Below are 22834 nucleotides of genomic sequence, written 5' to 3' on the forward strand. Positions count from 1 at the left end.
TTTCTGTTTGTAGAAAATCTGCCTAGGAAGATACTGAACGAGGAAGGGTGGGGAGCCTGGACAGACACCACAGCAGTGCTGTGATGGAAGATGAAGAGGTGCTGGCCTGCTGGGGCACTGGGGCACCAGGCCTTGTCCACATGAAGGTCCAGCCCCTGTGGGCTGAGGGTCCCCGTGGGATGCACACGGAAGCAGAGTCCCTGGGTACCTGAACAGCACTGAGGCAGAGGTCATGGCTGAAGAGTGGCCGGTCTTGATTTGGCTTGGAGGAACATCCGGAACGAAACCTGGTTTGGGGAGCAGAAGGGGCATCTCAGGGAAACAGAGAAGAAAAGAAATAGAGCTGGAAAAGGAACCACAGAACCCTTAGAGGCCAAGGAACTGGGGTTTATACATTCTTGCTGAGCAGAAGCAGCATGTCACATGGAGAGGTTCCTTCCCTATGCCCTCCCCAACCCTGCATCCGACACGCTTTGACAACTCTTCCCTACCACATGGCTTAAGATGGTGTTTCTTTGGTTTGATTTGTTCCTTAATTATATATGTGGTCATATAAATCGGTACAACTTCCTAAGAGGCCAGTTTGGCAATATGTAGCGCACTTGATAATTCTCATAGTTTCTAGCCTAGCAGTACTGTTGCCAAAAATGTATCTCGCGGATATATTCAGAGATTCAAATTATGAAATCATTACAAGATTCAAGTCTCATATATCACAGAGATTGATGTCCAAAGGTGATCACACAAACATCATTCATGAGGACCAAGCCCAGCACAGGGGAAGCTCCCACCAGGTCCCTTCCCTCTGTGCCAAGCTGCCCAGCTGCTGTGGCCACAGGACAATGTGGGCACCTCTAGGAGCAGGGTGGAGACCTGCGTGGATAAGATGATCCCACATACCAAGAACAATTCCTTTTAAATTGTGTGAGCAAATAGACTGCCATATGGCTAAAACTCTTTTGGAAATTAACTAGATATTTCTTGTGTGGGAACGGTAGTTTGTAGACTATTGTTTTATACCTCATGACTTTCTGTATCATCTGCACTTTTTAGCCATACATCCACGTGTCGGTATATTATATTCACAAATAATGTACTGTAGTCACATGTATTTTGTTCACATGGGCATAGGCCAAGCTGTGGTTATGGGAAATCCAGTGTAAAGTGTGAGACTCCAGACCTTCTCCCGCATGGCCCTGGGACTTCCCAGGGCCATGCTTCCCGCAGCAGTATATTCTGAAATCATATAATAGCAAGGGGGATGGCAAGAACCCAGCCTTCAATAAGGCAGTGTGGGAGCAAGAAGAGCTTGGGAAATAACCTTGCTGCTCTGGGAAGCTGATGGCCATTCTGGATGCCCCAACCCCACAAAGCCCCAGGAAGTTCCACCCCTCCCTCCATTCGTGCCTGAGACATTTGGTCACCACCCTCATTCTCTCTCCCACAGGAGGTACCCCAGCTCCGACAGGACCATGCTGCAGAAGTGGCAGGTACAGTGACCCCTCAGGACACTGTGGGTTCGAGGAAACCCTCAGGAAAGCAAATCAGCAAATAGCTTAGGCCCCAGGGATGAAGGGAGAAAGCGCACTGCTGAATCAGGAGGGATCTTGTTTTACTAATTTGTTAAAATGTCTCAAGTATTTCCCTGAAAAGATCTCAGTGATGAAAGGCGATTCTGGAGTCAGGGCTGGGGAGTTAGTGTGAGCATGTGTGTACACGTACCTAAGCCCTGTGTGCACACACACGCTCCATCTATGGAGGTGTACACGTATGTATGAATGAACACACAACTCAGGAAGGCACAGCATTCATTTCACTTCCCGGAAGGTCACGTGTGGCTCACAGCCTGGATGTACTGACACTCTGCCTCCGGTTCTCAGTGGAAGGAAAGGACCCCAAGAGAGACAGCCATACAGAGCCCAGGCAACAGGAAAGTAAATCTTGGTCACTCATGTCCAAAATCCTTTCCCAAGGAGCAGGCCAAGGAAAGGAAAGACCGACCACAGCAAGCAGGTCCCATCAGAGACGTGGTCTCTACTGGCTGCTCATTGGCCAAGTGGCCTTGGTGAATTTTTCCCAAATATAGCCCCTGACTCCATTCATGACCGTACGTCTTGAAACAGAGGGCCCTAAGAATACGGAGTATCCTAACTGGCAGAGTCAGAAGAAAGAAAGTTCAGGTTCCTAAGAAAGCAGATCATCGGGCCTGTTGGTGAGGGCCTCTTTCCTGGTAACTGCAAAGAAACCCCAGCTTGTATTTTCTATCATGAAGCAGTCAGCAGTAAGAAGGTCTGGTATTTGTGCCATTATTTAAATCAATTTTTGAGTATCACCCAACAGTTAACACAATAGAATGCTTTAGCCTTGGCTTGGACCTCGGAGCTGTGTTTTTTTTTTCCGAGTCTACTTCGCTTCCTGACTATATTTGCTTCGGCTCATCTTGGAATTAGCGTCGCCACCCCGAGTCGCCCCAGCCCAGCCGCAAGGCTCACTGGGAGCGGAGTCGCCCGGCTGCAGGCGCAAGGCTCACTGGGAGCGGAGTCGCCCGGCTGCAGGCGCAAGGCTCACTGGGAGCGGAGTCGCCCGGCTGCAGGCGCAAGGCTCACTGGGAGCGGAGTCGCCCGGCTCCAGGCGCAAGGCTCACTGGGAGCGGCACGGCTACATGCCTTCCCACCTGCGCAGCTCGGGCCCCATGCTTAGGTCTAGGAGTTAGACCCTTGTGGCTCTCAGGAGGAAAGCAGCAGTGTTGGGCTTATCCCAACCTTTTCTCTTCTGGCAGAAAAGAGACATCAGCAACTTCGAGTACCTCATGCACCTCAACACCCTGGCTGGGAGGACCTACAATGACTACATGCAGTATCCAGTGTTCCCCTGGGTCCTGGCCGACTACACCTCCCAGGTACGTGTTCACGTGGGTGGTATGCAGGTGTCCTGTGAGTCTTTGACCCTGATGTCCAGAGCACCTGAGGTCATGCAGAGCCTCTGCAACAGGCTCAGTCCACCTGGGCCTGAGGGCTGCTCCAGGCTTGGCCCTCACCTGGCCTTTGGAGTCTGGGTGCCTGGGTTCCTGTCCCAGGCCCACATGACTAGGACAGTATCCGACATGTGCCCCAGAGGGTTTCCTGGCTCACGGCTACCGTGAAGGCAAGAGATGGCCATCTGCTGAGATACTGCCAAGGGCCAACACTGGTCCGTCAAGTGAAGAGGGCCATACGGTGTATTCCTGGAACCAACATGTAGAGAGGGAGAGGGAGGGAAGGGGAGAGAGCGAGAGACACAGAGATCCAGTGAGAACAGACTCCTGCCCTGTAACCTGACTTCAGTAACTGAGATGACGGTATGTAGAGGTGATGATATCACCCTGGATCTGGACGGAGACATGTAGCCCTAATGGAGGCTGATGGGAAGACTGGCGCATTGCTTTTTGCCCTCTGTCCAAAGGAAGGAGCAGAAAAGTGACAAGCTCGGCCAAGGTGATGCCACTGGGGGACAGCCAGGCTATGGAGCAGTGTCCTGACTGCCTGGGCTCCGGCCACAAGGAGATGTGTGGGGCTGTGTGTGTAAATGACCTGTACAGATAAGCCCTGCCCAGTGCTGCCTCGAGCTGTTTAGACAGCTCACCCCCAGAATTTGGGAAAGGGCCTCAGTCTTTTGTGAGCTCCCATCCCGTGAGACACGACACAGCAAGCCTTTTCTCACAAGCCATACATTGCTTCTCATTGCACAACCATCTGGGACTAAGGTGTTTCAGAAAGGAAACTTGCCAATCCTAGCTTCAGCTCACAGATCACAAATGGGTGGGTCCCCAGCCCATTTTGTTTAGCCCATATCCTGTATGAAAATTTAATTTCTTATCAGTGTTTAAAAAGTGGGAGATTTCTTCTAAAAAGCTGGTATTCCAATACCTTTTGGAGAATTTGGAGGTGTGGCAATGGGAAGCCCCACTCTGCCCTGGCAGCATCAGCTGTAGCCGAGGGGGTTTCCATGGTGCTGTCACTCAAGGGGTCTCAGGAGCTTCACTCCTGCCCCCTTTTCTCACCAGCCATGGTGGCCGGCCCTGCCTCCCCAGGAAAACTGATGATTCACTGCTAGTGGAAAGGAAGAGGCATGTAGAGAAACGCCTCCTTCTATAAAGACACGCAAACCCAGAGGACACCCAGCCCTGAAAACTCGTCACGGTGCTACTGTTGTGCATTCCAAGGGCAGGGGAAGGGGCGCCAAGACTGCTTTCACCGCCCCAAAAGGGAGGTGCCTCCCAAAACACGAGGCCATTGCTCTCATTTCCTCCCCAGACGGACGCCTTCTGACTGCCTACGAAATCAGTTTGAGTTCTAAGCAAGAACCCTGAACTGCAAACTGCTCAGCGAGGGCAGAAGCCAGGTATCCATTGACAACACGAATTCTTTTGAAAGTCTCTCGGGTAACTGGTGGCAATGTTCTGATCTGGGTCAACTTGGAAGAGTTCAGTGTGAAATCAATCTTCCCCTCCTCTCATTTTCCATCTCTCCCCTATTAAGTCTTAGTGGATCACTGGCTGTGGGGCCATAAAACCCTACCAGGCCTGCTAATCACCAGAGGAGGGGGGTCAGACCAAACGACAATAAACCAATAAAGAGAACCATAAAACTAAAGACCGTGGCTCCCGCAGTCTCACGGGGGCACAAGAGGGTCCAGGGGAGTTAACTCCAGCTGCACATTTACTTTCTAGACATTGAACCTGATGAATCCCAAGACTTTCCGTGATCTTTCTAAGCCCATGGGAGCTCAGACCAAGGAAAGGAAGCTGAAATTCATCCAGAGGTTTAAAGAGGTTGAGAAGACTGAAGGTGAGTAGATCCCAGCTTGATTTTTTTCTGCAATGCTCTTTATCTGAATGCTTTGAAGTGAGAGTTGATAATGATTTAGGTGTCATCCAGCCTACAGACAATTACATTTGGATAGAGAACTCCCTGGAGAAGGCAATGGCACCCCACTCCAGCACTCTTGCCTGGAAAATCCCATGGACGGAGGAGCCTAGAAGGCTGCAAGTCCACGGGGTCACTGAGGGTCGGACACGACTAAGCGACTTCACTTTCACTTTTCACTTTCATGCACTGGAGAAGGAAATGGCAACCCACTCCAGTGTTCTTGCCTGGAGAATCCCAGGGACGGGGGAGCCTGGTGGGCTGCCGTCTCTGGGGTTGCACAGAGTTGGACACGACTGAAGCGACTTAGCAGCAGCAGCAGCAGCAAAGAACACCCAAACCCAGCAGTCTGCACCCTGGTTGCCTGTGAGAATCACCTGAGAAGCTCGTTAAAAATGTTAATGTCCAGGTCCCACCCCTGGAAATCATGATTTAAATCAGTCTGTGATGGGGTGCACTCCAGGTGATTCCGACAGGAAATCAGGAGTGAGCGCTGCGGTGCTAAGTGCTAAAACACCTCCATTCCCGGGCGCAGGAAAATGACATCCGCTCAGCGCTTTCTGTGTGCCAGGGCAGACCAGCCTGCATTAGCACACACAATGGCCCATTGTAAAGAGAAGGAAATTGGAACTCAGACGTCAGGCAACTCACTCAAGGTCACAGCCTCTGAACTGCAGAGCCTGCATCCATCTGGCTCTAGAACCCGGTTCCCAGATGCATTGTCCCCGCGCTCCCTTTACAGTCTCTGCCGCCTTCACACGCCAGCTGCACTCTCAGAGCCTTTCTGTTTGTCTTTGGATCTGTTCATCTTTTAAACATCAATGGATGTATTTTAAAGAGAACATTTTCTGTCATATATTTGATGCCAGCTATACTGGTTTTCTCAAACACTTTGAACTAAAACATGAAACTACCAAACTAAGGAACATTACCCATGAGCCGTAAATGAACATGTGTCCCGGAGGCAGCACGTTTCAAAAGGCTCACTCAGCCCCGAAGCCCTGCCTTTGGTGAGCAGGTTCTCTGCAGGCTGAGGAGCTCTTCTGCATCCCACACTGCCCTGAGGCCCCTGCCCATTTGCTAGGACCCGCGCGATGTGCAGGACTGATACTCAAGCTCTGGGGGGAGACAGGGGGGCGGGCAGGCCACGGGCGGGGATGCGACCCAGGCCTGTGCTTTCATCGCAGGAGACACGGCCGCCCAGTGCCACTGCTACTCAAGCTCTGGGGGGAGGTGGGAGGGGCGGGCAGGCCACGGGTGGGGATGCGACCCAGGCCTGTGCTTTCATTGCAGGAGACATGGCCGCCCAGTGCCATTACTGCACTCACTATTCCTCGGCCATCATTGTCGCCTCCTTCCTGGTCCGGATGCCACCCTTCACCCAGGCCTTCTGCTCTCTGCAGGTGAGCGTCCCTGACCCCCTACACACACGCACACACACATGCACACATGTACACACAAAAACACACACATGTGCACACTCACACACGCACACACACACATGTGCACACACGCACACACCCATGCACACACACGCATATGCACGCACATGCACATACATGCGTGTACGCACACACGTGCACACACGTGCACACCCATGCACACACACGTGCACACACACGCACACACAGAGCTAGCTCTTGCAGGCTAAGAGCTAGGCTTGGACAAGGCAGGGACCCCCCTGCTAGAAATCCAGCCTTGAGCCCGTGATCCGCACTTGCCACTGCTTCCAGGGCCCTGGACCATCCAGCTGAGGCAAGCTACTCTTCACAGACACACCGCCATGTCCATCCAACAGTCTCACCAAAAAAACTGAAAAATAAGGAATGAGATATGGGGGAACATGCTCAACATAAACAGGTCTTAGTGGGAAAGGAGACACAGGAAGCTTGAAGACCTCCTTGCAGGTTAGGTAGGTGGTCACAGGCTAGAAAAGCAAACACAAAGAAGGAAAAATGAAAAGAATATCACTTGTGATGTCAGAATGCATAAAACTATGCTAAGTACAAGTCTGAAGGCTTAAAAAAGACAAGCAAATTACTTTTAATACTGAAATGAACAGCTAAACTGGAGAAGGAAACTCACCAATTTGCCTACCCATAAATTAACAGAACATCATGCCAGCTTAAGGTTGCCAGATTTCACAAATACAAATGCACGATGCCCAGGTAGATTTGAATTTCAGATAAACAGTGGTTTATACTAAAAAATTATTTGCTGTTTATCTGAGATTTAAATTTAGCTGGACATCCTATATTTTACCTGGCAGTCCAATACAGGCTAGAAGCAGGCCAGTATGATCCTGAGTGGATGCTAGTGTCAAGACACATGGAACAGCTGGGATAAAGTGCCTCATGGGAGGCTGGAATGCTTTTCTCTCTCTCCCTCTAACGCTACCACCAGGATCTTGAATTAAGGTTATCCAGGGGCACAAGGTTTGACTGGGGAGAGCCATGGGTATCCCAGTTGCAGATAGCTGGCTCAGCCAACTCCAAAGAGAACACAGCACAGCATCCAAGCTTAGGGACTCTTGATCGAGGCCTTTTAAGGGTCCTACAGAATAGGAAGACGTGGCCACGGAGGGTAACAGGCTGCTGAACTTTCAGGGACTCACTCTGACAGCCAAGCTTCACAAAAGGAAAAGCACGAGCGTCCCAGGAAGTGTGTGTTTCAGTCTGACTTCACCAGCAAGTTCACTCCTTACAGTTACTCAGATGATCTTGACCCCAAGACAAAAGGCCGCTCTGAGTCAGACCTAAAGCAATCATCCGGGCCCTGGGTAGGTACAAATAGGCAATGTCAAGGCTCTCTCTCCAACCGGCAGCAGACCCCTCCTGTCTTGTTTCTTGGCACAATCCTCTCTCTCCTTGAAGGCATGAATTGTCTAGACATTATATAACCCCCCTCCCTGGAAATTAACTCAAAAATAACAAGCGTGCTTCCCCTGAGTCTTTCTCAGGCAACAAGCATTTTAAGTAAGTTTGGTTTGGAGGACAAATGGCCCCTGAGCTGTTCCCCATGCCAGGAATCCCATCCAGCTATTCAGCATCAACCCACGTGGAGGGATGAGCCCGCCTACCATGACGGCGCTGCCTCCCACGATGGCTTTCCACCCTGGGAGCTCTGGGTGCTTCAGAAGTTTCCCCTCGCCCCTTCTGTCTCACCAAGTACAGCCCCATCTCTACCTGTTGCAAAGGGTCTTCTCACAGAGAGACGAGGCAGACTGAACTAGAAACATCGAACTGTGAGATTTATATCCCAGGTATTTTACTTTATTTCTGCACATTATTTTACTCTGGAAATGAGGGTTAATGACGCACATCTCACTGAACCACGAGACTGAAGGAGGAAATGCGGGCAAAGCCCCTCGCTCAGGGCTGATGCCGTGAAGGGGGTCAATCGCCCTTGTTCCTGTCTTCCCCCTGCCGTCCACCAGATCTCATCTGAGCCAGCCTGAACTGGTGCGAGCTGCCCCTCTCTGGTTTAAGCTAATTCAAGACAGTCTGGACTGTGTCAAAGCATTCCACATGGCGTGAGCCAGATGAAACGGCTGTGCTGCCAACCTACTGGCTTAAAGTCACTTTGAAGCTAATCACACGGGTCTGAGCTTATTCTAGCTAGTTTGGTCCAATGGCGACCAGCCCAAAGTGGCTTGAGATGGTCTAAACCCATGTGAGATGGTCTAAACCAGTGTGAGATGGTCAAAGCCAATTTCATTTGCTTTTACATGGCACCAATGCCGTCATATTAGCTTGAGTTCTTTTGACTCCAGTGCTTACGTCTGATGTGACTCCTGGTTTTTCTGGGTTCAACTCTTTCTGGGACACATTGGCTCATCCAAGTTGACATCTCCATGATGCTTCTGAATTGGTTTCTCCTTCCGACTTTGAACTGCCACTTCTAGTGGGTCACTACTAGTCCAAGCCTTGGAACCAGCCAAAGAACCGACTGACTCTGCTTTTCCCTTATCATAAAAAAGAAACTGTAGTCTCTAGGGAATGAATACAACAGCTACATCTAGGGGGAACGTGCGTGGCTCCCATCTGCGAGTCCTGGGGCCTGTGCAGACCTCCTTAAGAATGATCTGGTAACTTCCTGGAGTCAGGCGTCTCCCTCCATTTCACTCTGCCTCCTGGGGATAGACTCGTTTCTTCTCAAAAGACTTTTGCTTCACCTCTGTATGGTGACAAGGAAAGGAGCCTCCCTACATTCTCAGCAGCCCAAGACTTCCAGCCCCCATCCCCAGCACGGATCCCAGAGTGGAAAAGTGGAAGAAAGGTGGAAAGGTGCAGAATCCAGGCAGTGAAGCTGTTCTCACTCATCTGGAGAGCAGGGACGTGAGTACGTCCAGCATCTCCAGAGCAGGAGCACATGCAAGAGTCAGCAGAAGAAAGTGCATGCTCTTGCTCTGGATGAAGCAAAGTCTGCCTCTGAGCTATCACGTGACTGAGCCACAGTGACGCGCTGGATCCGCGACTGGACCAGAAGGGCTTTGGTGTGGAGAGCGGGTGCCTGTGCACTCCCCCTGTGGTCTGATGGAACACAGGTGCAGCATTCTTTGGGCTGTAGCCTGCCCACTGGGCACTGTGCAGAGGGGTGTGGACAGCTTAAGAATGGCAGTGTGGCATATTCTGATTCCTAGGAATAAGGTTTGCTTTATGCTTTTCACAGTTAAATCTTATTCAGTTCAGTTCAGTCAGTCCGTCGTGTCCGACTCTTTGCGACCCCGTGAATCGTAGCATGCCAGGCCTCCCTGTCCATCACCAACTCCCAGAGTTCACTCAGTCTCATGTCCATCGAGTCCGTGATGCCATCCAGCCATCTCATCCTCTGTCATCCCCTTTACCTCCTGCCCCCAATCCCTCCTGGCATCAGGGTCTTTTCCAATGAGTCAACTCTTCGCATGAGGTGGCCAAAGTACTGGAGTTTCAGCTTTAGCATCATTCCTTCCAAAGAAATCCCAGGGCTGATCTCCTTCAGAATGGACTGGTTGGATCTCCTTGCAGTCCAAGGGACTCTCAAGAGTCTTCTCCAACACTACAGTTCAAAAGCATCAATTCTTCGGTGCTCAGCTTTCTTTGTAGTCTAACTCTCACATCCATACATGACCATTGATGGACCTTTGTTGGCAAAGTAATGTCTCTGCTTTTCAATATGCTATCTAGGTTGGTCATAGCTTTTCTTCCAAGGAGTAAATGTCTTTTAATTTCATGGCTGCAATCACCATCTGCTGTGATTTTTGAGCCCAAAAAAATAAAGTCTGTCACTGTTTCCCCATCTATTTCCCATGAAGTGATGGGACTGGATGCCATGATCTTCATTTTCTGAATGTTGAGCTTTAAGCCAACTTTTTCACTCTCCTCTTTCACTTTCATCAAGAGGCTTTTGAATTCCTCTTCACTTTCTGCCATAAGGGTGGTGTCATCTGCGTATCTGAGATTATTGATATTTCTCCCGGCAATCTTCATTCCAGCTTGTGTTTCTTCCAGTCCAGTGTTTCTCATGATGTACTCTGCATATAAGTTAAATAAGCAGGGTGACAATATACAGCCTTGACGTACTCCTTTTCCTATTTGGAACCAGTCTGTTCCATGTTCCATGTTCCATGTTCCATGGACATGTTCCATGTCCAGTTCTAACTGTTGCTTCCTGACCTGCATATAGGTGTCTCAAGAGGCAGGTCAGGTGGTCTGGTATTCCCATCTCTTTCAGAATTTTCCATAGTTTATTGTGATCCACACAGTCAAAGACTTTGGCATAGTCAATCAAGCAGAAATAGATGTTTTTCTGGAACTCCCTTGCTTTTTCCATGATCCAGAGGATGTTGGCAATTTGATCTCTGGCTCCTCTGCCTTTTTTAAAACCAGCTTGAACATCAGGAAGTTCATGGTTCATGTATTGCTGAAGCCTGGCTTGGAGAATTTTGAGTATTTGGAATTGTGCGGTAGTTTGAGCATTCTTTGGCATTGCCTTTCTTTGGGATTGGAATGAAAACTGACCTTTTCCAGTCCTGTGGCCACTGCTGAGTTTTCCAAATGTGCCAGCATATTGAGTGCAGCACTTTTACAGCATCATCTTTCAGGATTTGAAATAGCTCAACTGGAATTCCATCACCTCCAGCAGCTTTGTTCGTAGTGATGCTTTCTAAGGCCCACTTGACTTCACATTCCAGGATGTCTGGCTCTAGGTGAGTGATCACACCATCGTGATTATCTTAGTCATGAAGATCTTTTTTGTACAGTTCTTCTGTGTATTCTTGCCACCTCTTCTTAATATCTTCTGCTTCTGTTAGGTCCATACCATTTATTTCCTTTATCGAGCTCATCTTTGCATGAAATGTTCCCTTGGTATCTCTAATTTTCTTGAAGAGATCTCTAGTCTTTCCCATTCTGTTGTTTTCCTCTATTTCTTTGCATTGATCGCTAAGGAAGGCTTTCTTTTCTCTTCTTGCTATTCTCTGGAACTCTGCATTCAGATGCTTATATCTTTCCTTCTTTGCTTTTCACTTCTCTTCTTTTCACAGCTATTTGTAAGGCCTCCGCAGAGCGCCATTTTGCTGTTTTGCATCTCTTTTCCATGGGGATGGTCTTGATCCCTGTCTCCTGCACAGTGTCACGAACCTCCGTCCATAGCTCATCAGGCGCTCTGTCCATCAGCCTATTAAACTTTACCAGGCTGGTCTTAGAATCGATGTCCGCCTCTTCTGTTGCTGTGTTTGTTTTTCTGCCTCAAACCTGTTGCTACGATTATCAGTTCAGTTCAGTTCCATCGCTCAGTCGTGTCCGACTCTTCATGACCCCATGGACCACAGCATGCCAGGCCTCCCTGTCCATCACCAACTCCTGGAGTCTACGCAAATTCATCTCCATTGAGTCAGTGATGCCATCCAACAAGCTCATCCTCTGTCGTCCCCTTCTCCTCCTGTCCTCAATCTTTCCCAGCATCAGGGTCTTTTCAAATGAGTCAGCTCTTCACATCAGGTGGACAAAGTATCAGAGTTTCAGCTTCAACATCAGTCCTTCCAATGAACACTCAGGACTGATCTCCATTAGGATGGACTGGTTGGATCTCCTTGTAGTCCAAGGGACTCTCAAGAGTCTTCTCCAACACCACAGTTCAAAAGCATCAATTCTTTGGCATTCAGCTTTCTTTATAGTCCAACTCTCACATCTATACATGACTACTGGAAAAATCATAGCCTTGATGAGACAGACCTTTGTTGACAAAGTAATGTCTCTGCTTTTTAATATGCTGTCTAGGTTGGTCATAACATTCCTTCCAAAGAGTAAGCATCTTTTAACTTCATGGCTGCAGTCACCATCTGCAGTGATTTTCGAGCCCCCCAAAATAAAGTCAGCCACTGTTTCCACTGTTTCCCCAACGATAGCCTCTTATAATCCAGAAAATGCCACACATGAGCAGTGTGGCCTGGGTGGGTGCACACACAAGCCATGTGACTCCGGCTTCCGCTGGTGCTGTGCTTATCCCCACTCCTTGGGGTGTGAGACTGCTGTCTGCCAAGCTTGCCTCCCTGGATGCTGTGATCTTGGGAATCTTGCCTACAGGGACCCACTGTCTGTGAGCCTTCAGACAATTGAGCAACCAGGAGGCCATGCCAGTCTGGGGCCACAGCACAGGCCCCCATTTCCACCCTGGCAAGAGTACCAATTGCTCTCAGGCCTGAGCTGGGATCCAGCCCGGGCAGGGCAGAGCAAGACAGCCAGCGCCCCAGCAAGGGCACAGTGCCGCCTCCGCTGCCACTGCTGCATTTAATAAGAAACCGAAATCAAGTGCTGTGTTAATTAAGTCACAGCCCATGTGAAGTCAGCTGTTACCAGCAGCAGGGAAGAGTTTTCTGAACCACCTGAGGCGAGGCGACTGGTTTTGTGTAAGACATATGCCAACTGCAGAGAGAGCCAGGGCCTCTGGGCAGCACTGGACACAGACCTCTCACCTGGGGGCTCTGTGAATGCCAGCCCCTCGTGGAGTTGTGTCCATATAGGTGTCATTATTATTACCATTGAAATGCCCATCCAGGGACGCAGGTGCACATAGATTCTGTGTCCTCATACAAAAGGAATAGCTCCTTCAATACAAAAACTCCTTTCAAGGTGTTTGCAGTTTTAACCAATGCACTGTAATCATGAACTTTACTCTGACTTTAACTCCTGTCAAATATTCAGCAACAGGTCAAAGTGGCCTTGCCAGTCACTTCTTCCTGCGTCACTTGCTCTTAATTTTGATTCACCTCTTAGTAAAATTGAGCACCTCTTAACGTGTTTTAATTGAGACAGATACTTAGGATTGTATTATTTCTGACCCCTTCAATTTTGGGAATATTCTTCTGGTATCTTTACATATGAGTGATGTTGGCTGGGCATAGACTGTAAGCTTCTGCCTCAGAAACCTACGGACTTAGCTGCCTTGTCTTTTGGCTTTAATGTCACCTGGGAAATCTTCTGCCAATAAGTAGCGCCTCTGTTGATAAGAGTAACCTTGCTATTAATTTTTTTTTTGCTCTGTTTGGATACTCGGAGGATTCACTAATCTTGATATTCAAAAATATCTGCAGGCTAGATTTAGGAGCAGATCTGGGCCCAGAAATTCTCTCTGACCATCCTGTTTCCATCCACTCTCTAGACCCAATTTGGTTGTTGCTTGATTTTGTTTTGAACTCTCCTTATGGGGGCGCTCTGTAAACCCTGACTCTGCTTCTCTGCTTCGCTTCTTCTCTCCTCTCCTCCTCCTGCCTTCTCTTCGTTATCTCCTTCCTTCCCTTCCTGAGACTCAAGCTCTGATGGGACTCCTTGCTGGCAGCCACCAGAGTCTGTGTCAACCCACAGACTTTGCAACTAATATGAGTTGCAAAGCAGCTCCACTTTTCCTTCCAGGGGATTTGGCGTTTCTTTTGTATTGCAAAAGTGAGCAAACCCATTAATTTTGAAACAAATGTATGCAAATACATTTATTAATATAGGAAATAGGAAAATCAGTTATTGCTTCCTTTATAAATAATACAGGCTTAAGTTTTAAAGATATTACTTTTGCTAAAATGCATTAGACAGCTGTGAAAAAAATAACATTTTTCTTTGTGGTAATATCTTTAACCAGATTTGTAGCACTAACAATATTCCCCATGTATATATTATTTTTATTTAATACAGGTAATCTTTTTATTACCAAATCATATTGTTTCTCAGGAGATTACCATCAGCACTCATAAAAGCTGCAAAAGGAAAGTGGGACGACGAGGCAGCATCAATCTCCCTCCGATGTGAGGCTCGGGCTGCAGATTAAATACACAAAGCTCTTAATACATTTCAATGAGCCACTTGTTAGGAGCAGATTTATTTAGAAACACCCCCTCCACCATTTTGTTTCCATTTCAGTTTGAATATGAGAGTGGGCTTCATCCCCTAATTTTGTCATTGTTTAGTCACTAAACAGCCTGTCCGACTCTTTTGTGACCCCGTGGACTGCAGCCTGCCAGGCTCCTCTGATCATGGAATTTCCTAGGCAAGAATACTGAAGTGGCTTGCCATTTTCTTCTCCAGGGAATCTTCCTGACCCCGGGATCGAACCCGCACCTCCTGCATTGGCAGGCAGGTTCTTTACCAATGAGCCACCCGGGAAGCCCTTGCCTAATTGGTTAAAACCAAGAACAAAATGATCTTGGAGAAAAGCCATATCTTTCAGCTGCCCAAATACTGTGTTCGGCTGAAACCCCCGGGGGTAACTGGGTTTCTTGGTGTCCCTGACCCTGTGCAGAGAATGCTAGCATATTCTTTACACTTCATCTGCCACTGATGGTGGGAAACCTCGGTCCCTGAAGAGAGAAGGGAGCTGATGGAGCAAAGGAGGGCACTGGCAATTTGAGTTCTATCCCTTTGTTCTTCCAGCCACATGTGCCCTCTGCAGAGGCTGGCAAAAGAAAGGCTAGTTCTGGCTGAACAAAAAAGGCCCCGTTACAATGGGGACAATTGAATTACTGAATCCCAGAGAGGAGGTGTCCCTTGGGCATCCCTAAACTTAAGCCAACAGACCCAAATCCCAGCCTCAAAAACTCTCTTTTGAAGCCCCTCTGCCCACAGCATCTTCACTCCTCCAACTGGGACCTCTCTGCCTCCTCCCAATGCCCAAGATCACATGATGAATAAGGGTAGTGTCAACTGAAGAGATATGACAATTCAAATGAGAGGCACAGAGAATCCAGGGAAGGAAGTCGAGCTTGGCTCAGCCGCCGATCTCAGGACTGCATGGACCCATCTGTGGCAGTGGGCCTTGGAACAAGGTTGATCCTCATGAAGCACCATATGTGACCCTCATGAGCACTCCATCCTCAGATCGGTCCCCTCTCGTCAAGGCCGCTGTATTACATGTCACCAGGGCCCTACCTGACGTGCTTTCCAGGCCTGCCCTCAGCTCAGAACATCACCGTGTTCTCCAGCACCAGACTTGCCGTCTCAGCAGGGGCTGACTTCTCCAGGAGACTTTCCCGCACGTGGACTGTCTGACCCACCCCTTGTACTTTGACTCAGAGCTGACCCTCAGTGAGTGTGTCAAGTGGTCAGATGAGTGACCGTGGTTTTCCTGTCTCTGATCTGAACTCCGGTTTCTAAACTGGGGAAACATTGCTCCCTTAATCACAGTGGACCATGCATCCTGCGTGGAAGCTCTGGTGCAGGGTTCCAGCGAACCGTCAAGGCGATTAGATGCCTGAAGAAACAGTTGCCCACATGTGTGGCCTGATGTATGCACGTGTGTTGGGGAGTGAATGGAAGGGCCTAATGGCAGAACCCGTGTCTGGGGGACAGAGTGGATGAAGAAGGCCCACTCTAGTGAACCCCCAGTTATCACCACACAGTTGATCATGTCGCCCCTTTTCTGCTTAGGGTGGAAGCTTCGATGTGGCAGATAGAATGTTCCACAGTGTGAAGAGCGCGTGGGAATCGGCCTCCAGAGAGAACATGAGTGATGTCAGAGAGCTGACCCCAGAGTTCTTCTACCTGCCTGAGTTCCTGACCAATTACAACGCCCTGGAGTTTGGTGAGCGGAGCAAGGCTCCGGGGCTGGACAGCTTGTGGGTCATGACATCAGTATCTTTGCTAAGCGACCCACCCCCCACAGGCCCACACCAGACCAGTACGGTGGGCAGATTAGAGTGAGGCCTCCACTGGGTGGTGTCACTTGACGAGGAGGTGGGGGCCAAGGAAGTACATAGCCCCAGGGTGCAGACCACCACCCACAGTTCCACCCAGGGCCTCCTGCCAAGGGTCCCCAAGGCCCCAGTCTGCAGCAAGACGGCAGCTCGGGAGCAGGAGCCCTTGCTGACAGCCAGGCCTGGCACTGCCCTGCTGAACGCCGCAGGCAAGCCCGGCCCTGCTCTGCTCCACTTTCCTCCAAGTCCCACAAGTGGGTTAACCTGCGAGCAGGACCCAGACGTGCTGCCTCTCCCGGCACAGGCTGCCGGGGTGCCCACGGGCACCTTGGTGGCTCCTTCTCTTTCCTGCCCTCCAGATCCCACAGCAGGGTGAGCCATGCTTTCTCATCCACTGCTTTAGAGGAGGGACACAAATTTCAGGAAACCCCAGAGGGCAGGCCCCCTGGCAACTGATGTACTTTGGGAGCCTCCACTGGGAACCTCAGGGTGACTTGGGGAGGGGATGTGATCGGAACCCCCTGAAGGGCATGGCCCTCCTCACCCAGAGGTGCGGGGTGAATCACCCACTCTGAGGAGGCCTTTGAGAGCCAGCACGGTGCACACCTGTGCTCCAGACCCCCTCTTCCTCAGGGCCCTCCTTCTTCTAAACCACGCGGATGGGCCCGCACCTCAAGCCAGACCAGGGGCAGGCCCAGGAGAGCTGCCTCAGGCACTCGCCTCCTGTGCGGTGGTCTACAGACAGATCACCAGCGGGGCATTTAAAGCATCCCCAGGCCCAGCCCATCGACTCTGAGCTCGTGGGACTTGGTGGCCTTGGCAATGCTCACGTTCTCAGATTCTTCACTTGTTTGAGATGAGAACCTGACAAACATAAAGGGCAGTTCCCACAAGGTGTGATGAGACCATGAGAGGAAAGAGTCTGAACCAAGGAAGCCGAGAGGAGGGTCCCAACCGGCCTGGGGTGAAGGGGGCACAGCGGGGAAGGCGCCGGTTCTCCTTGGCAGTGGAGGCTGGTTCTCTGCTGGAGGGGAGGTGCTCAGCGGCAGATAGAGCCTTCATGCCCGGGGCCAGGGATCCTCAGGGAGGTCAGGAAAACAAATGTGGCTATTATGCCCCTACTGTATGCAGGCCCTTTTTAGGCACTGAGGATTCAGTTATGTGTCCTGGGGCGGATCGCCTGGAAGGTGTTAATATTCTGTGTGTGGGGGTGGGGGAGGAAGGACAGAAAAGTACAGACAAATAAGTGAAATACGTGTCAATGCTGAGGAAGTCCTATAAGGAAAGAAGGCAGGAAAATGGCTTGAGGTGACTCAGTGGCCATGTGTGGAGAAGGACCTGCCTGAGGAGGTGACAGGTGTGAGCTGAGACTAAATGATGGGAAAGGCCAAGCCAGCCCTGTGGCCAGAGAGAGGGAGAAAGGATGCTTTCCCCTAGTTGCACCTGTGGGCTCTGGAGGGTTTCAGAAAGGCGATAGCTAGTATTTCCTGATGCTGCTGAGTCGCTTCAGTCGGGTCCGACTCTGTGTGACCCCATAGACGGCAGCCCACCAGGGTCTGCCATCCCTGGGATTCTCCAGGCAAGAACACTGGAGTGGATTGCCATTTCCTTCTCCAATGCATGAAAGTGAAAAGTGAAAGTGAAGTCGCTCAGTCGTGTCCGACTCTGTGCGACCCCATGGACTGCAGCCTACCAGGCTCCTCCGCCCATGGGATTTTCCAGGCTAGAGTACTGGAGTGGGGGGCCGTTGCTTTCTTTGAGTATTTCCTGAGCAGCCATCATATGCCTGGAACTATTCTAAGCATGTTATGTGTATTTTCTCTTCTGATCCTTATGCTAGCGAAGGAGGTAATAGGTAGGAAAGTGACTCCCAAAGAGGTTAAGCAACTTGCTCAAGGTTGTGTGGCTAATGGGGAGGACGGAGACTCGGGCTTGAATCCAGGCTCTTCTTCTTGGTGTCTGGGGAAGCTCCCTCTGCAAACCTTCTGTCTTCACTTTAAAAGTGGAGAGAAAATACGTAAATTATCGAGTTGACTGAAGAGTCAGTAAGATGATGTGTGCCAAGCACCTAGCGCAGTGCCCTGGCATAGAGCGAGATGCTCAAAATGCAATAGCTTTTCCTGTTACTGTTATTATCTTATTGTTTTAGTGCTGTATAAAAAAGCACCTCCATGAAGAGGCACAGAGTGAGGGGAGGGAAATTTACCAACAGTGACGACCCAACCATTTTATGCACGGGCACTGCTTGGAAGCAAGGAGGCTCTTATGGAGGCCCAAAGGCTTAGAATCAGAGGAGCATTTCAGGCAGATAGGATGGGGTCATTTCCAACAGAGGAGACAGGCAGCAGTGCAGTGGTCTATGCAGGAATCCCAGTACCGGCCAGCACAGCGTTTACACCCCCGCCTCCTAACCAGTTTGGCTGCCCATTCACCCAAAGACCTGCTGTCTCTCACCCTATTCAGGCCGCATGCAGGACGGAACAGCACTGGGGGACGTTCAGCTCCCTCCCTGGGCTGATGGAGACCCTCGGAAATTCATCAGCCTGCACAGACAAGTGAGTTGAGTGGAGTCACGGCAGAGTCCCTGGTATCCTGAATGAGGACCTCGGCGTGCCCTCCACGTCCATAGAGGCTATCTGGCTGAGTGGAGGGCTGTGATGAATACTTCTGAGTCTCGTACGTCTGGAGAACTCAGAGAAGGGACTGGGCCCCATGCCCTGGTTTGGCAGGAAAGAGCTTGGCTCTGGGCTCTCTTAAGGGCTCCATTAGGCTTTGCCCTTGTGCCAGTCTATTGTGGGACTTATGAGGGGAGCAAATTCAGATTCTTATTCGATGGAGGGCAAGTCAGTGCCCTTAGCCAACCCCACAGTCAAGGCCAAGCCCTGGACCATATTGCCCAGTTTAGATCAGAGAGGGGCTGAAGGCCTCAAGGGGTTCCTACTGGCCAAAATATTTGCCAGGACCAGAGAGCACTTGGTTTATGACTCAGAAAGACTGATGTGGGTACAGGTCACAGGTCATCTGGGGACACATATTGTGGGTCAAACATCTGGGTTAGCAGAAACACACGACAATATGTTCAACATCGTTAGTCATCAGGGGAACATACACTGAGCCATGAGATGCTGCTGCGTAGGCACAGGAATGGCTAAATTTTAAAATACTGCAAAATCCAAGAGTCAGGCAAAGATGTGGAGTGGCAAGAATCCATCATGCATTGCTGGTGGAGAAAAATGGCCCAACCGCTCTGAACAAGACCTTCTTATAAAGGTGAAGATGCATTCACCATATCGCTCAGCCATTCCACTTGCATGTATTTGCCCAGGAGAGATGGAAACACGTCCGCAGAAGAGTTCGTACATAAATATTCATCAGTTTCATTTATACTAGTCAAAAACAACCCAAGTGCCTATAACCATAAATGGCTGAACAAACGATACACCCACATGGTGAAATATTACTTGGCAATAAGAAGGGACAGATAACGGATACGTGAAGCAACATGAATGAATCTCAAAAGCAGTGTCCAAAGCAAAAGGAGCCAAGCCCAAAGATGTATACTATGGGATTCTATTTTTGTGAGGTGTTGGAAAAGGCAAAGTAGAGGGACAGAAAGCAGATCAGATCAGGAATCACCAAGTTCTGAAGTAGGAGATAAACAAGGAGAAGAAAACTTTTTCAGTTGATATGAATATTCTATATCTTGAGTATAGTGTTGATTACGTCACTGCATGCAATTTTCAGGACACATTAAGTTGCACATTTATGGAAAATTTTATTGTATGTAAATTATACCTAAAAAAGAAAAAAGTCCTGGGGGCAGGCCTAACTAGTAACAAAGCTGTGTCTTCTCCTCTGTCCTTATCCCTTGGCAAGGAGAAAGTTCTTCCCTGGTTCATCCTTGCCTCTGGAAATTCAGCACAGCAGCCATCACACCTCCTACGGCATTGCCCACGTGTGGCCTTCTCAAGCATTATGGTCATGTGCATCAGAAACCTAACCCAGCCCAGATGACCTGACTTTCCCAAGCCAGCATCAGCAGGGAGCCCAGCCAATTCCAAATGACTGTCCCTGGGTTCTGGAGACCAAGCTTTGGATTTGGGCTCTACTCAGCAGAAACGAATGGTGAACCAGATATCCAAACACTGGCCCACATTTCCTCTTGCTTAAGGTTATTTTGTGGACTGGATGGGCCACCAGCTTGAGGCAGGATTGCGTGGTCCTTAGAAGGACTGCACATCTTGCTTAGTGCTCATCCAGCCCAGGGAGGCATCGCTTATATTTCCTGTGCCAAGAGCATCCTGAACCACACGCCCCCTCCTGATCTGGGCAGAGGGCCCATGAGTCCATGAGACCCCTGTGTTTTTCATGCTCTTTGGGTTTTGGTTCCAGGCTTTGGAAAGCGATTTTGTCAGTGCCAACCTGCACCACTGGATAGACCTCATTTTTGGGTACAAGCAGCAGGGGTCAGCCGCGGTGGAGGCTGTTAATACCTTCCATCCCTACTTCTATGGTGACAAAATGGACCTCAGCAGCATCAGCGACCCCCTGATCAGAAGCACCATCCTGGGGTTCGTCAGCAACTTTGGACAGGTGCCCAAACAGGTACAACATCCCATGATTTTTGTCTTACTTTCTCAAGAGTGTGTGCGGGGTGAGCTTGGATGGAAGAGAGAGGGAGAAGTGGGGGAGGACTGGAGGGTGAATGGCCTGCAGTCGCCTCCCTGTGCCTTTGATTGTTGTCGCTCACTCACTCAGCTGTGTCCGACTCTGCAAGCCCACGGACTACAGCACACCAGGCCTCCCTGTCCTCCACTCGCTCCAGGAATTTGCTTAAGTTCATGTCCACTGAGTCCATGATGCTATCTACCCATCTCATCCGCTGCCACCCTCTTCTTCTGGGACTTTAATATCAAGGTTTAACTCTCCGTAACCCACTGATGTCAAGGGAGGTGATGATATCATTAACGATGTTGAAGGCTACCTCCATCTGTGACCCACGTGATAGACACTATGATAAACCCGCAGTATTTAATCCTTCATATAGGCTGTTGTGAAGATTAACCAACTGCATGAAAGTGTCTGAACTATGATTAACATTCAGACAAGGTTATTTGTGTGATTCCCTCATTGAATTCTCTCAAGTTCTGAGTACGGGGATTATACAGATCAGGAAACTGAGGCACAGAGAGGCTAAATAAATAGCTGGCCTACACTTGCACCATTAGCAGGAGTCAGGTGAGACCTTGCCGCATCTGGCCGGCTCCAAAAACTACACCATATTGGCCCCACTATGAAAGCATCCAAGCTCTGCCCCAGGGTCCCCAGGCCTTTTGCCCCACCAGCTCTATCTGCATCAGGACAGCCCCGTAGAGATGTGAGACTGTGCGTTCACAATGACATCTTGAGGCCTGTTTAGCTGATCCCAGCCCCGTTCATCTTCAAGCTCCCATTTGGTGTAGAGATGTTTTTTCCGTGAACACAACCATTTGGAGGCAAAAGCATGGCCCCACAGACTGTGGGGTCCCAGCCTAAGCAGTCAGGAACCACACCAGAAAATGAATACATAGGCCCAGCCAACTCGAGACCATCTTGGGTAACAGCCTTCCCCATCTGTAAGCACGAGGCTTGGGTGGGCTCACCTATTAACATCACTTCTGTCTGGCCTTACTGTGACATGCTCAGGCTCACACAGCTCCTAGGTAAGGGGAATGTGGAAAGGCCGGAGGGTGACTTGGAGAATGGACCGTATATGCAAATGTGGGTTTGGCCAAGGAAGGCTTTGTAGGCAGGAGAGAATTTCAGGAAAAAAGCTAGAGTAGCTAAACGGTTTCATTTCTTTAATTTTAAAAATATTATACTAGAAATAAATAATCCAAAGTAGTAGCCCACAAGCAAAAATATGTTAATATCAGTAGGATCATGGAATGTACACTCTTTAAATTCTGATTTTAAGTAATGAGATATTATATTCCATAATGTCTTATGGAAAAACTTGAAGGAATTTTTTGACCAACCCAATATGAGCTTCTAAAAAATATTTCTAAAACAATCATCAGAATTAGAATTCCCCAGGTGGTCCCAGCTTGAAGACAAGATCAAATGCTTCGGGACCCCTCACTGTTCCAACAAGTGGCTGCGCCTGCGAAAGCCATTACGAGGGTCCAGCCCTGGTGCTTCGGTTAGTCTAATGTGCGTGGAGAGCGTCCTTTAATGCGCATTTAAAAACCGTCTGACTTCTGTTTGTATTGATCACCCACCCGACTTTTCTAGACAGTCTAGCATCTGGTCCAGGGGTGTGACCAAGGCTCCTCGGAGATCGCGGGGCTGCCTGCTGAGCCCCACCGCTGTCCTTGAGCCCAGCCACGGCCGGTTCCACCCCTATCACGGCGCTCAGTGGGTGTTTCCATCTGGAAGCAGAGCTCTGTGCTGCTGGCTGAAGAAACCAGCCTAGCACAAGCCCAGCCGGGGAGGGAGGGTGGAGAGCTGGAGCGGGCCTCAGCTGCATTCTCGAGCCCAGCACCAAGGATTCTGCCAGGCAGCCTGGCCTTGCACTTCAGACTGTGTCCAGTTATGCAGAAGTTTGGCATTAAGAACAATTTGAGAGATCTAAGAAAAATGAAAATAAGAAAGGCCGCTAATGGGGTTTGCCTGTGCTCTTTAGAATACTTGAATGGTTACTGTTAAAGAATTCTGTGTTGATGCCCAGATGGATGGGCCTGCAGAGAATTTATAAAGAAAAAGAGAAAATATGAGAAATAGCTCAAGCAAA

General features: G+C 49.6%; 2 protein-coding genes across 4 annotated transcripts in view; one reads left to right on the plus strand and one right to left on the minus strand.

Annotated features, from left to right (window-relative positions):
• The window catches only part of WDFY4 (WDFY family member 4), a 265680-nt gene that overhangs the window by 226457 nt on the left and 16389 nt on the right, over positions 1-22834 (plus strand). For all 3 annotated transcript variants that reach the window (XM_069572500.1, XM_069572499.1, XM_069572501.1), the window contains 7 exons: positions 1448-1490; positions 2780-2899; positions 4709-4826; positions 6198-6307; positions 15797-15950; positions 18526-18617; positions 20455-20667. In XM_069572500.1, coding sequence (XP_069428601.1) covers positions 1448-1490; positions 2780-2899; positions 4709-4826; positions 6198-6307; positions 15797-15950; positions 18526-18617; positions 20455-20667 — 850 coding nt within the window. The remainder of the gene's footprint in view (positions 1-1447; positions 1491-2779; positions 2900-4708; positions 4827-6197; positions 6308-15796; positions 15951-18525; positions 18618-20454; positions 20668-22834) is intronic.
• Positions 1-22834, minus strand: part of LRRC18 (leucine rich repeat containing 18) — a 49432-nt gene that overhangs the window by 21685 nt on the left and 4913 nt on the right. The gene's annotated exons all lie outside the window — the stretch shown is intronic.

Source organism: Ovis canadensis, chromosome 25 (assembly GCF_042477335.2).
Source record: "Ovis canadensis isolate MfBH-ARS-UI-01 breed Bighorn chromosome 25, ARS-UI_OviCan_v2, whole genome shotgun sequence".
In the NCBI taxonomy this organism is placed as follows: Eukaryota; Metazoa; Chordata; class Mammalia; order Artiodactyla; family Bovidae; genus Ovis; species Ovis canadensis.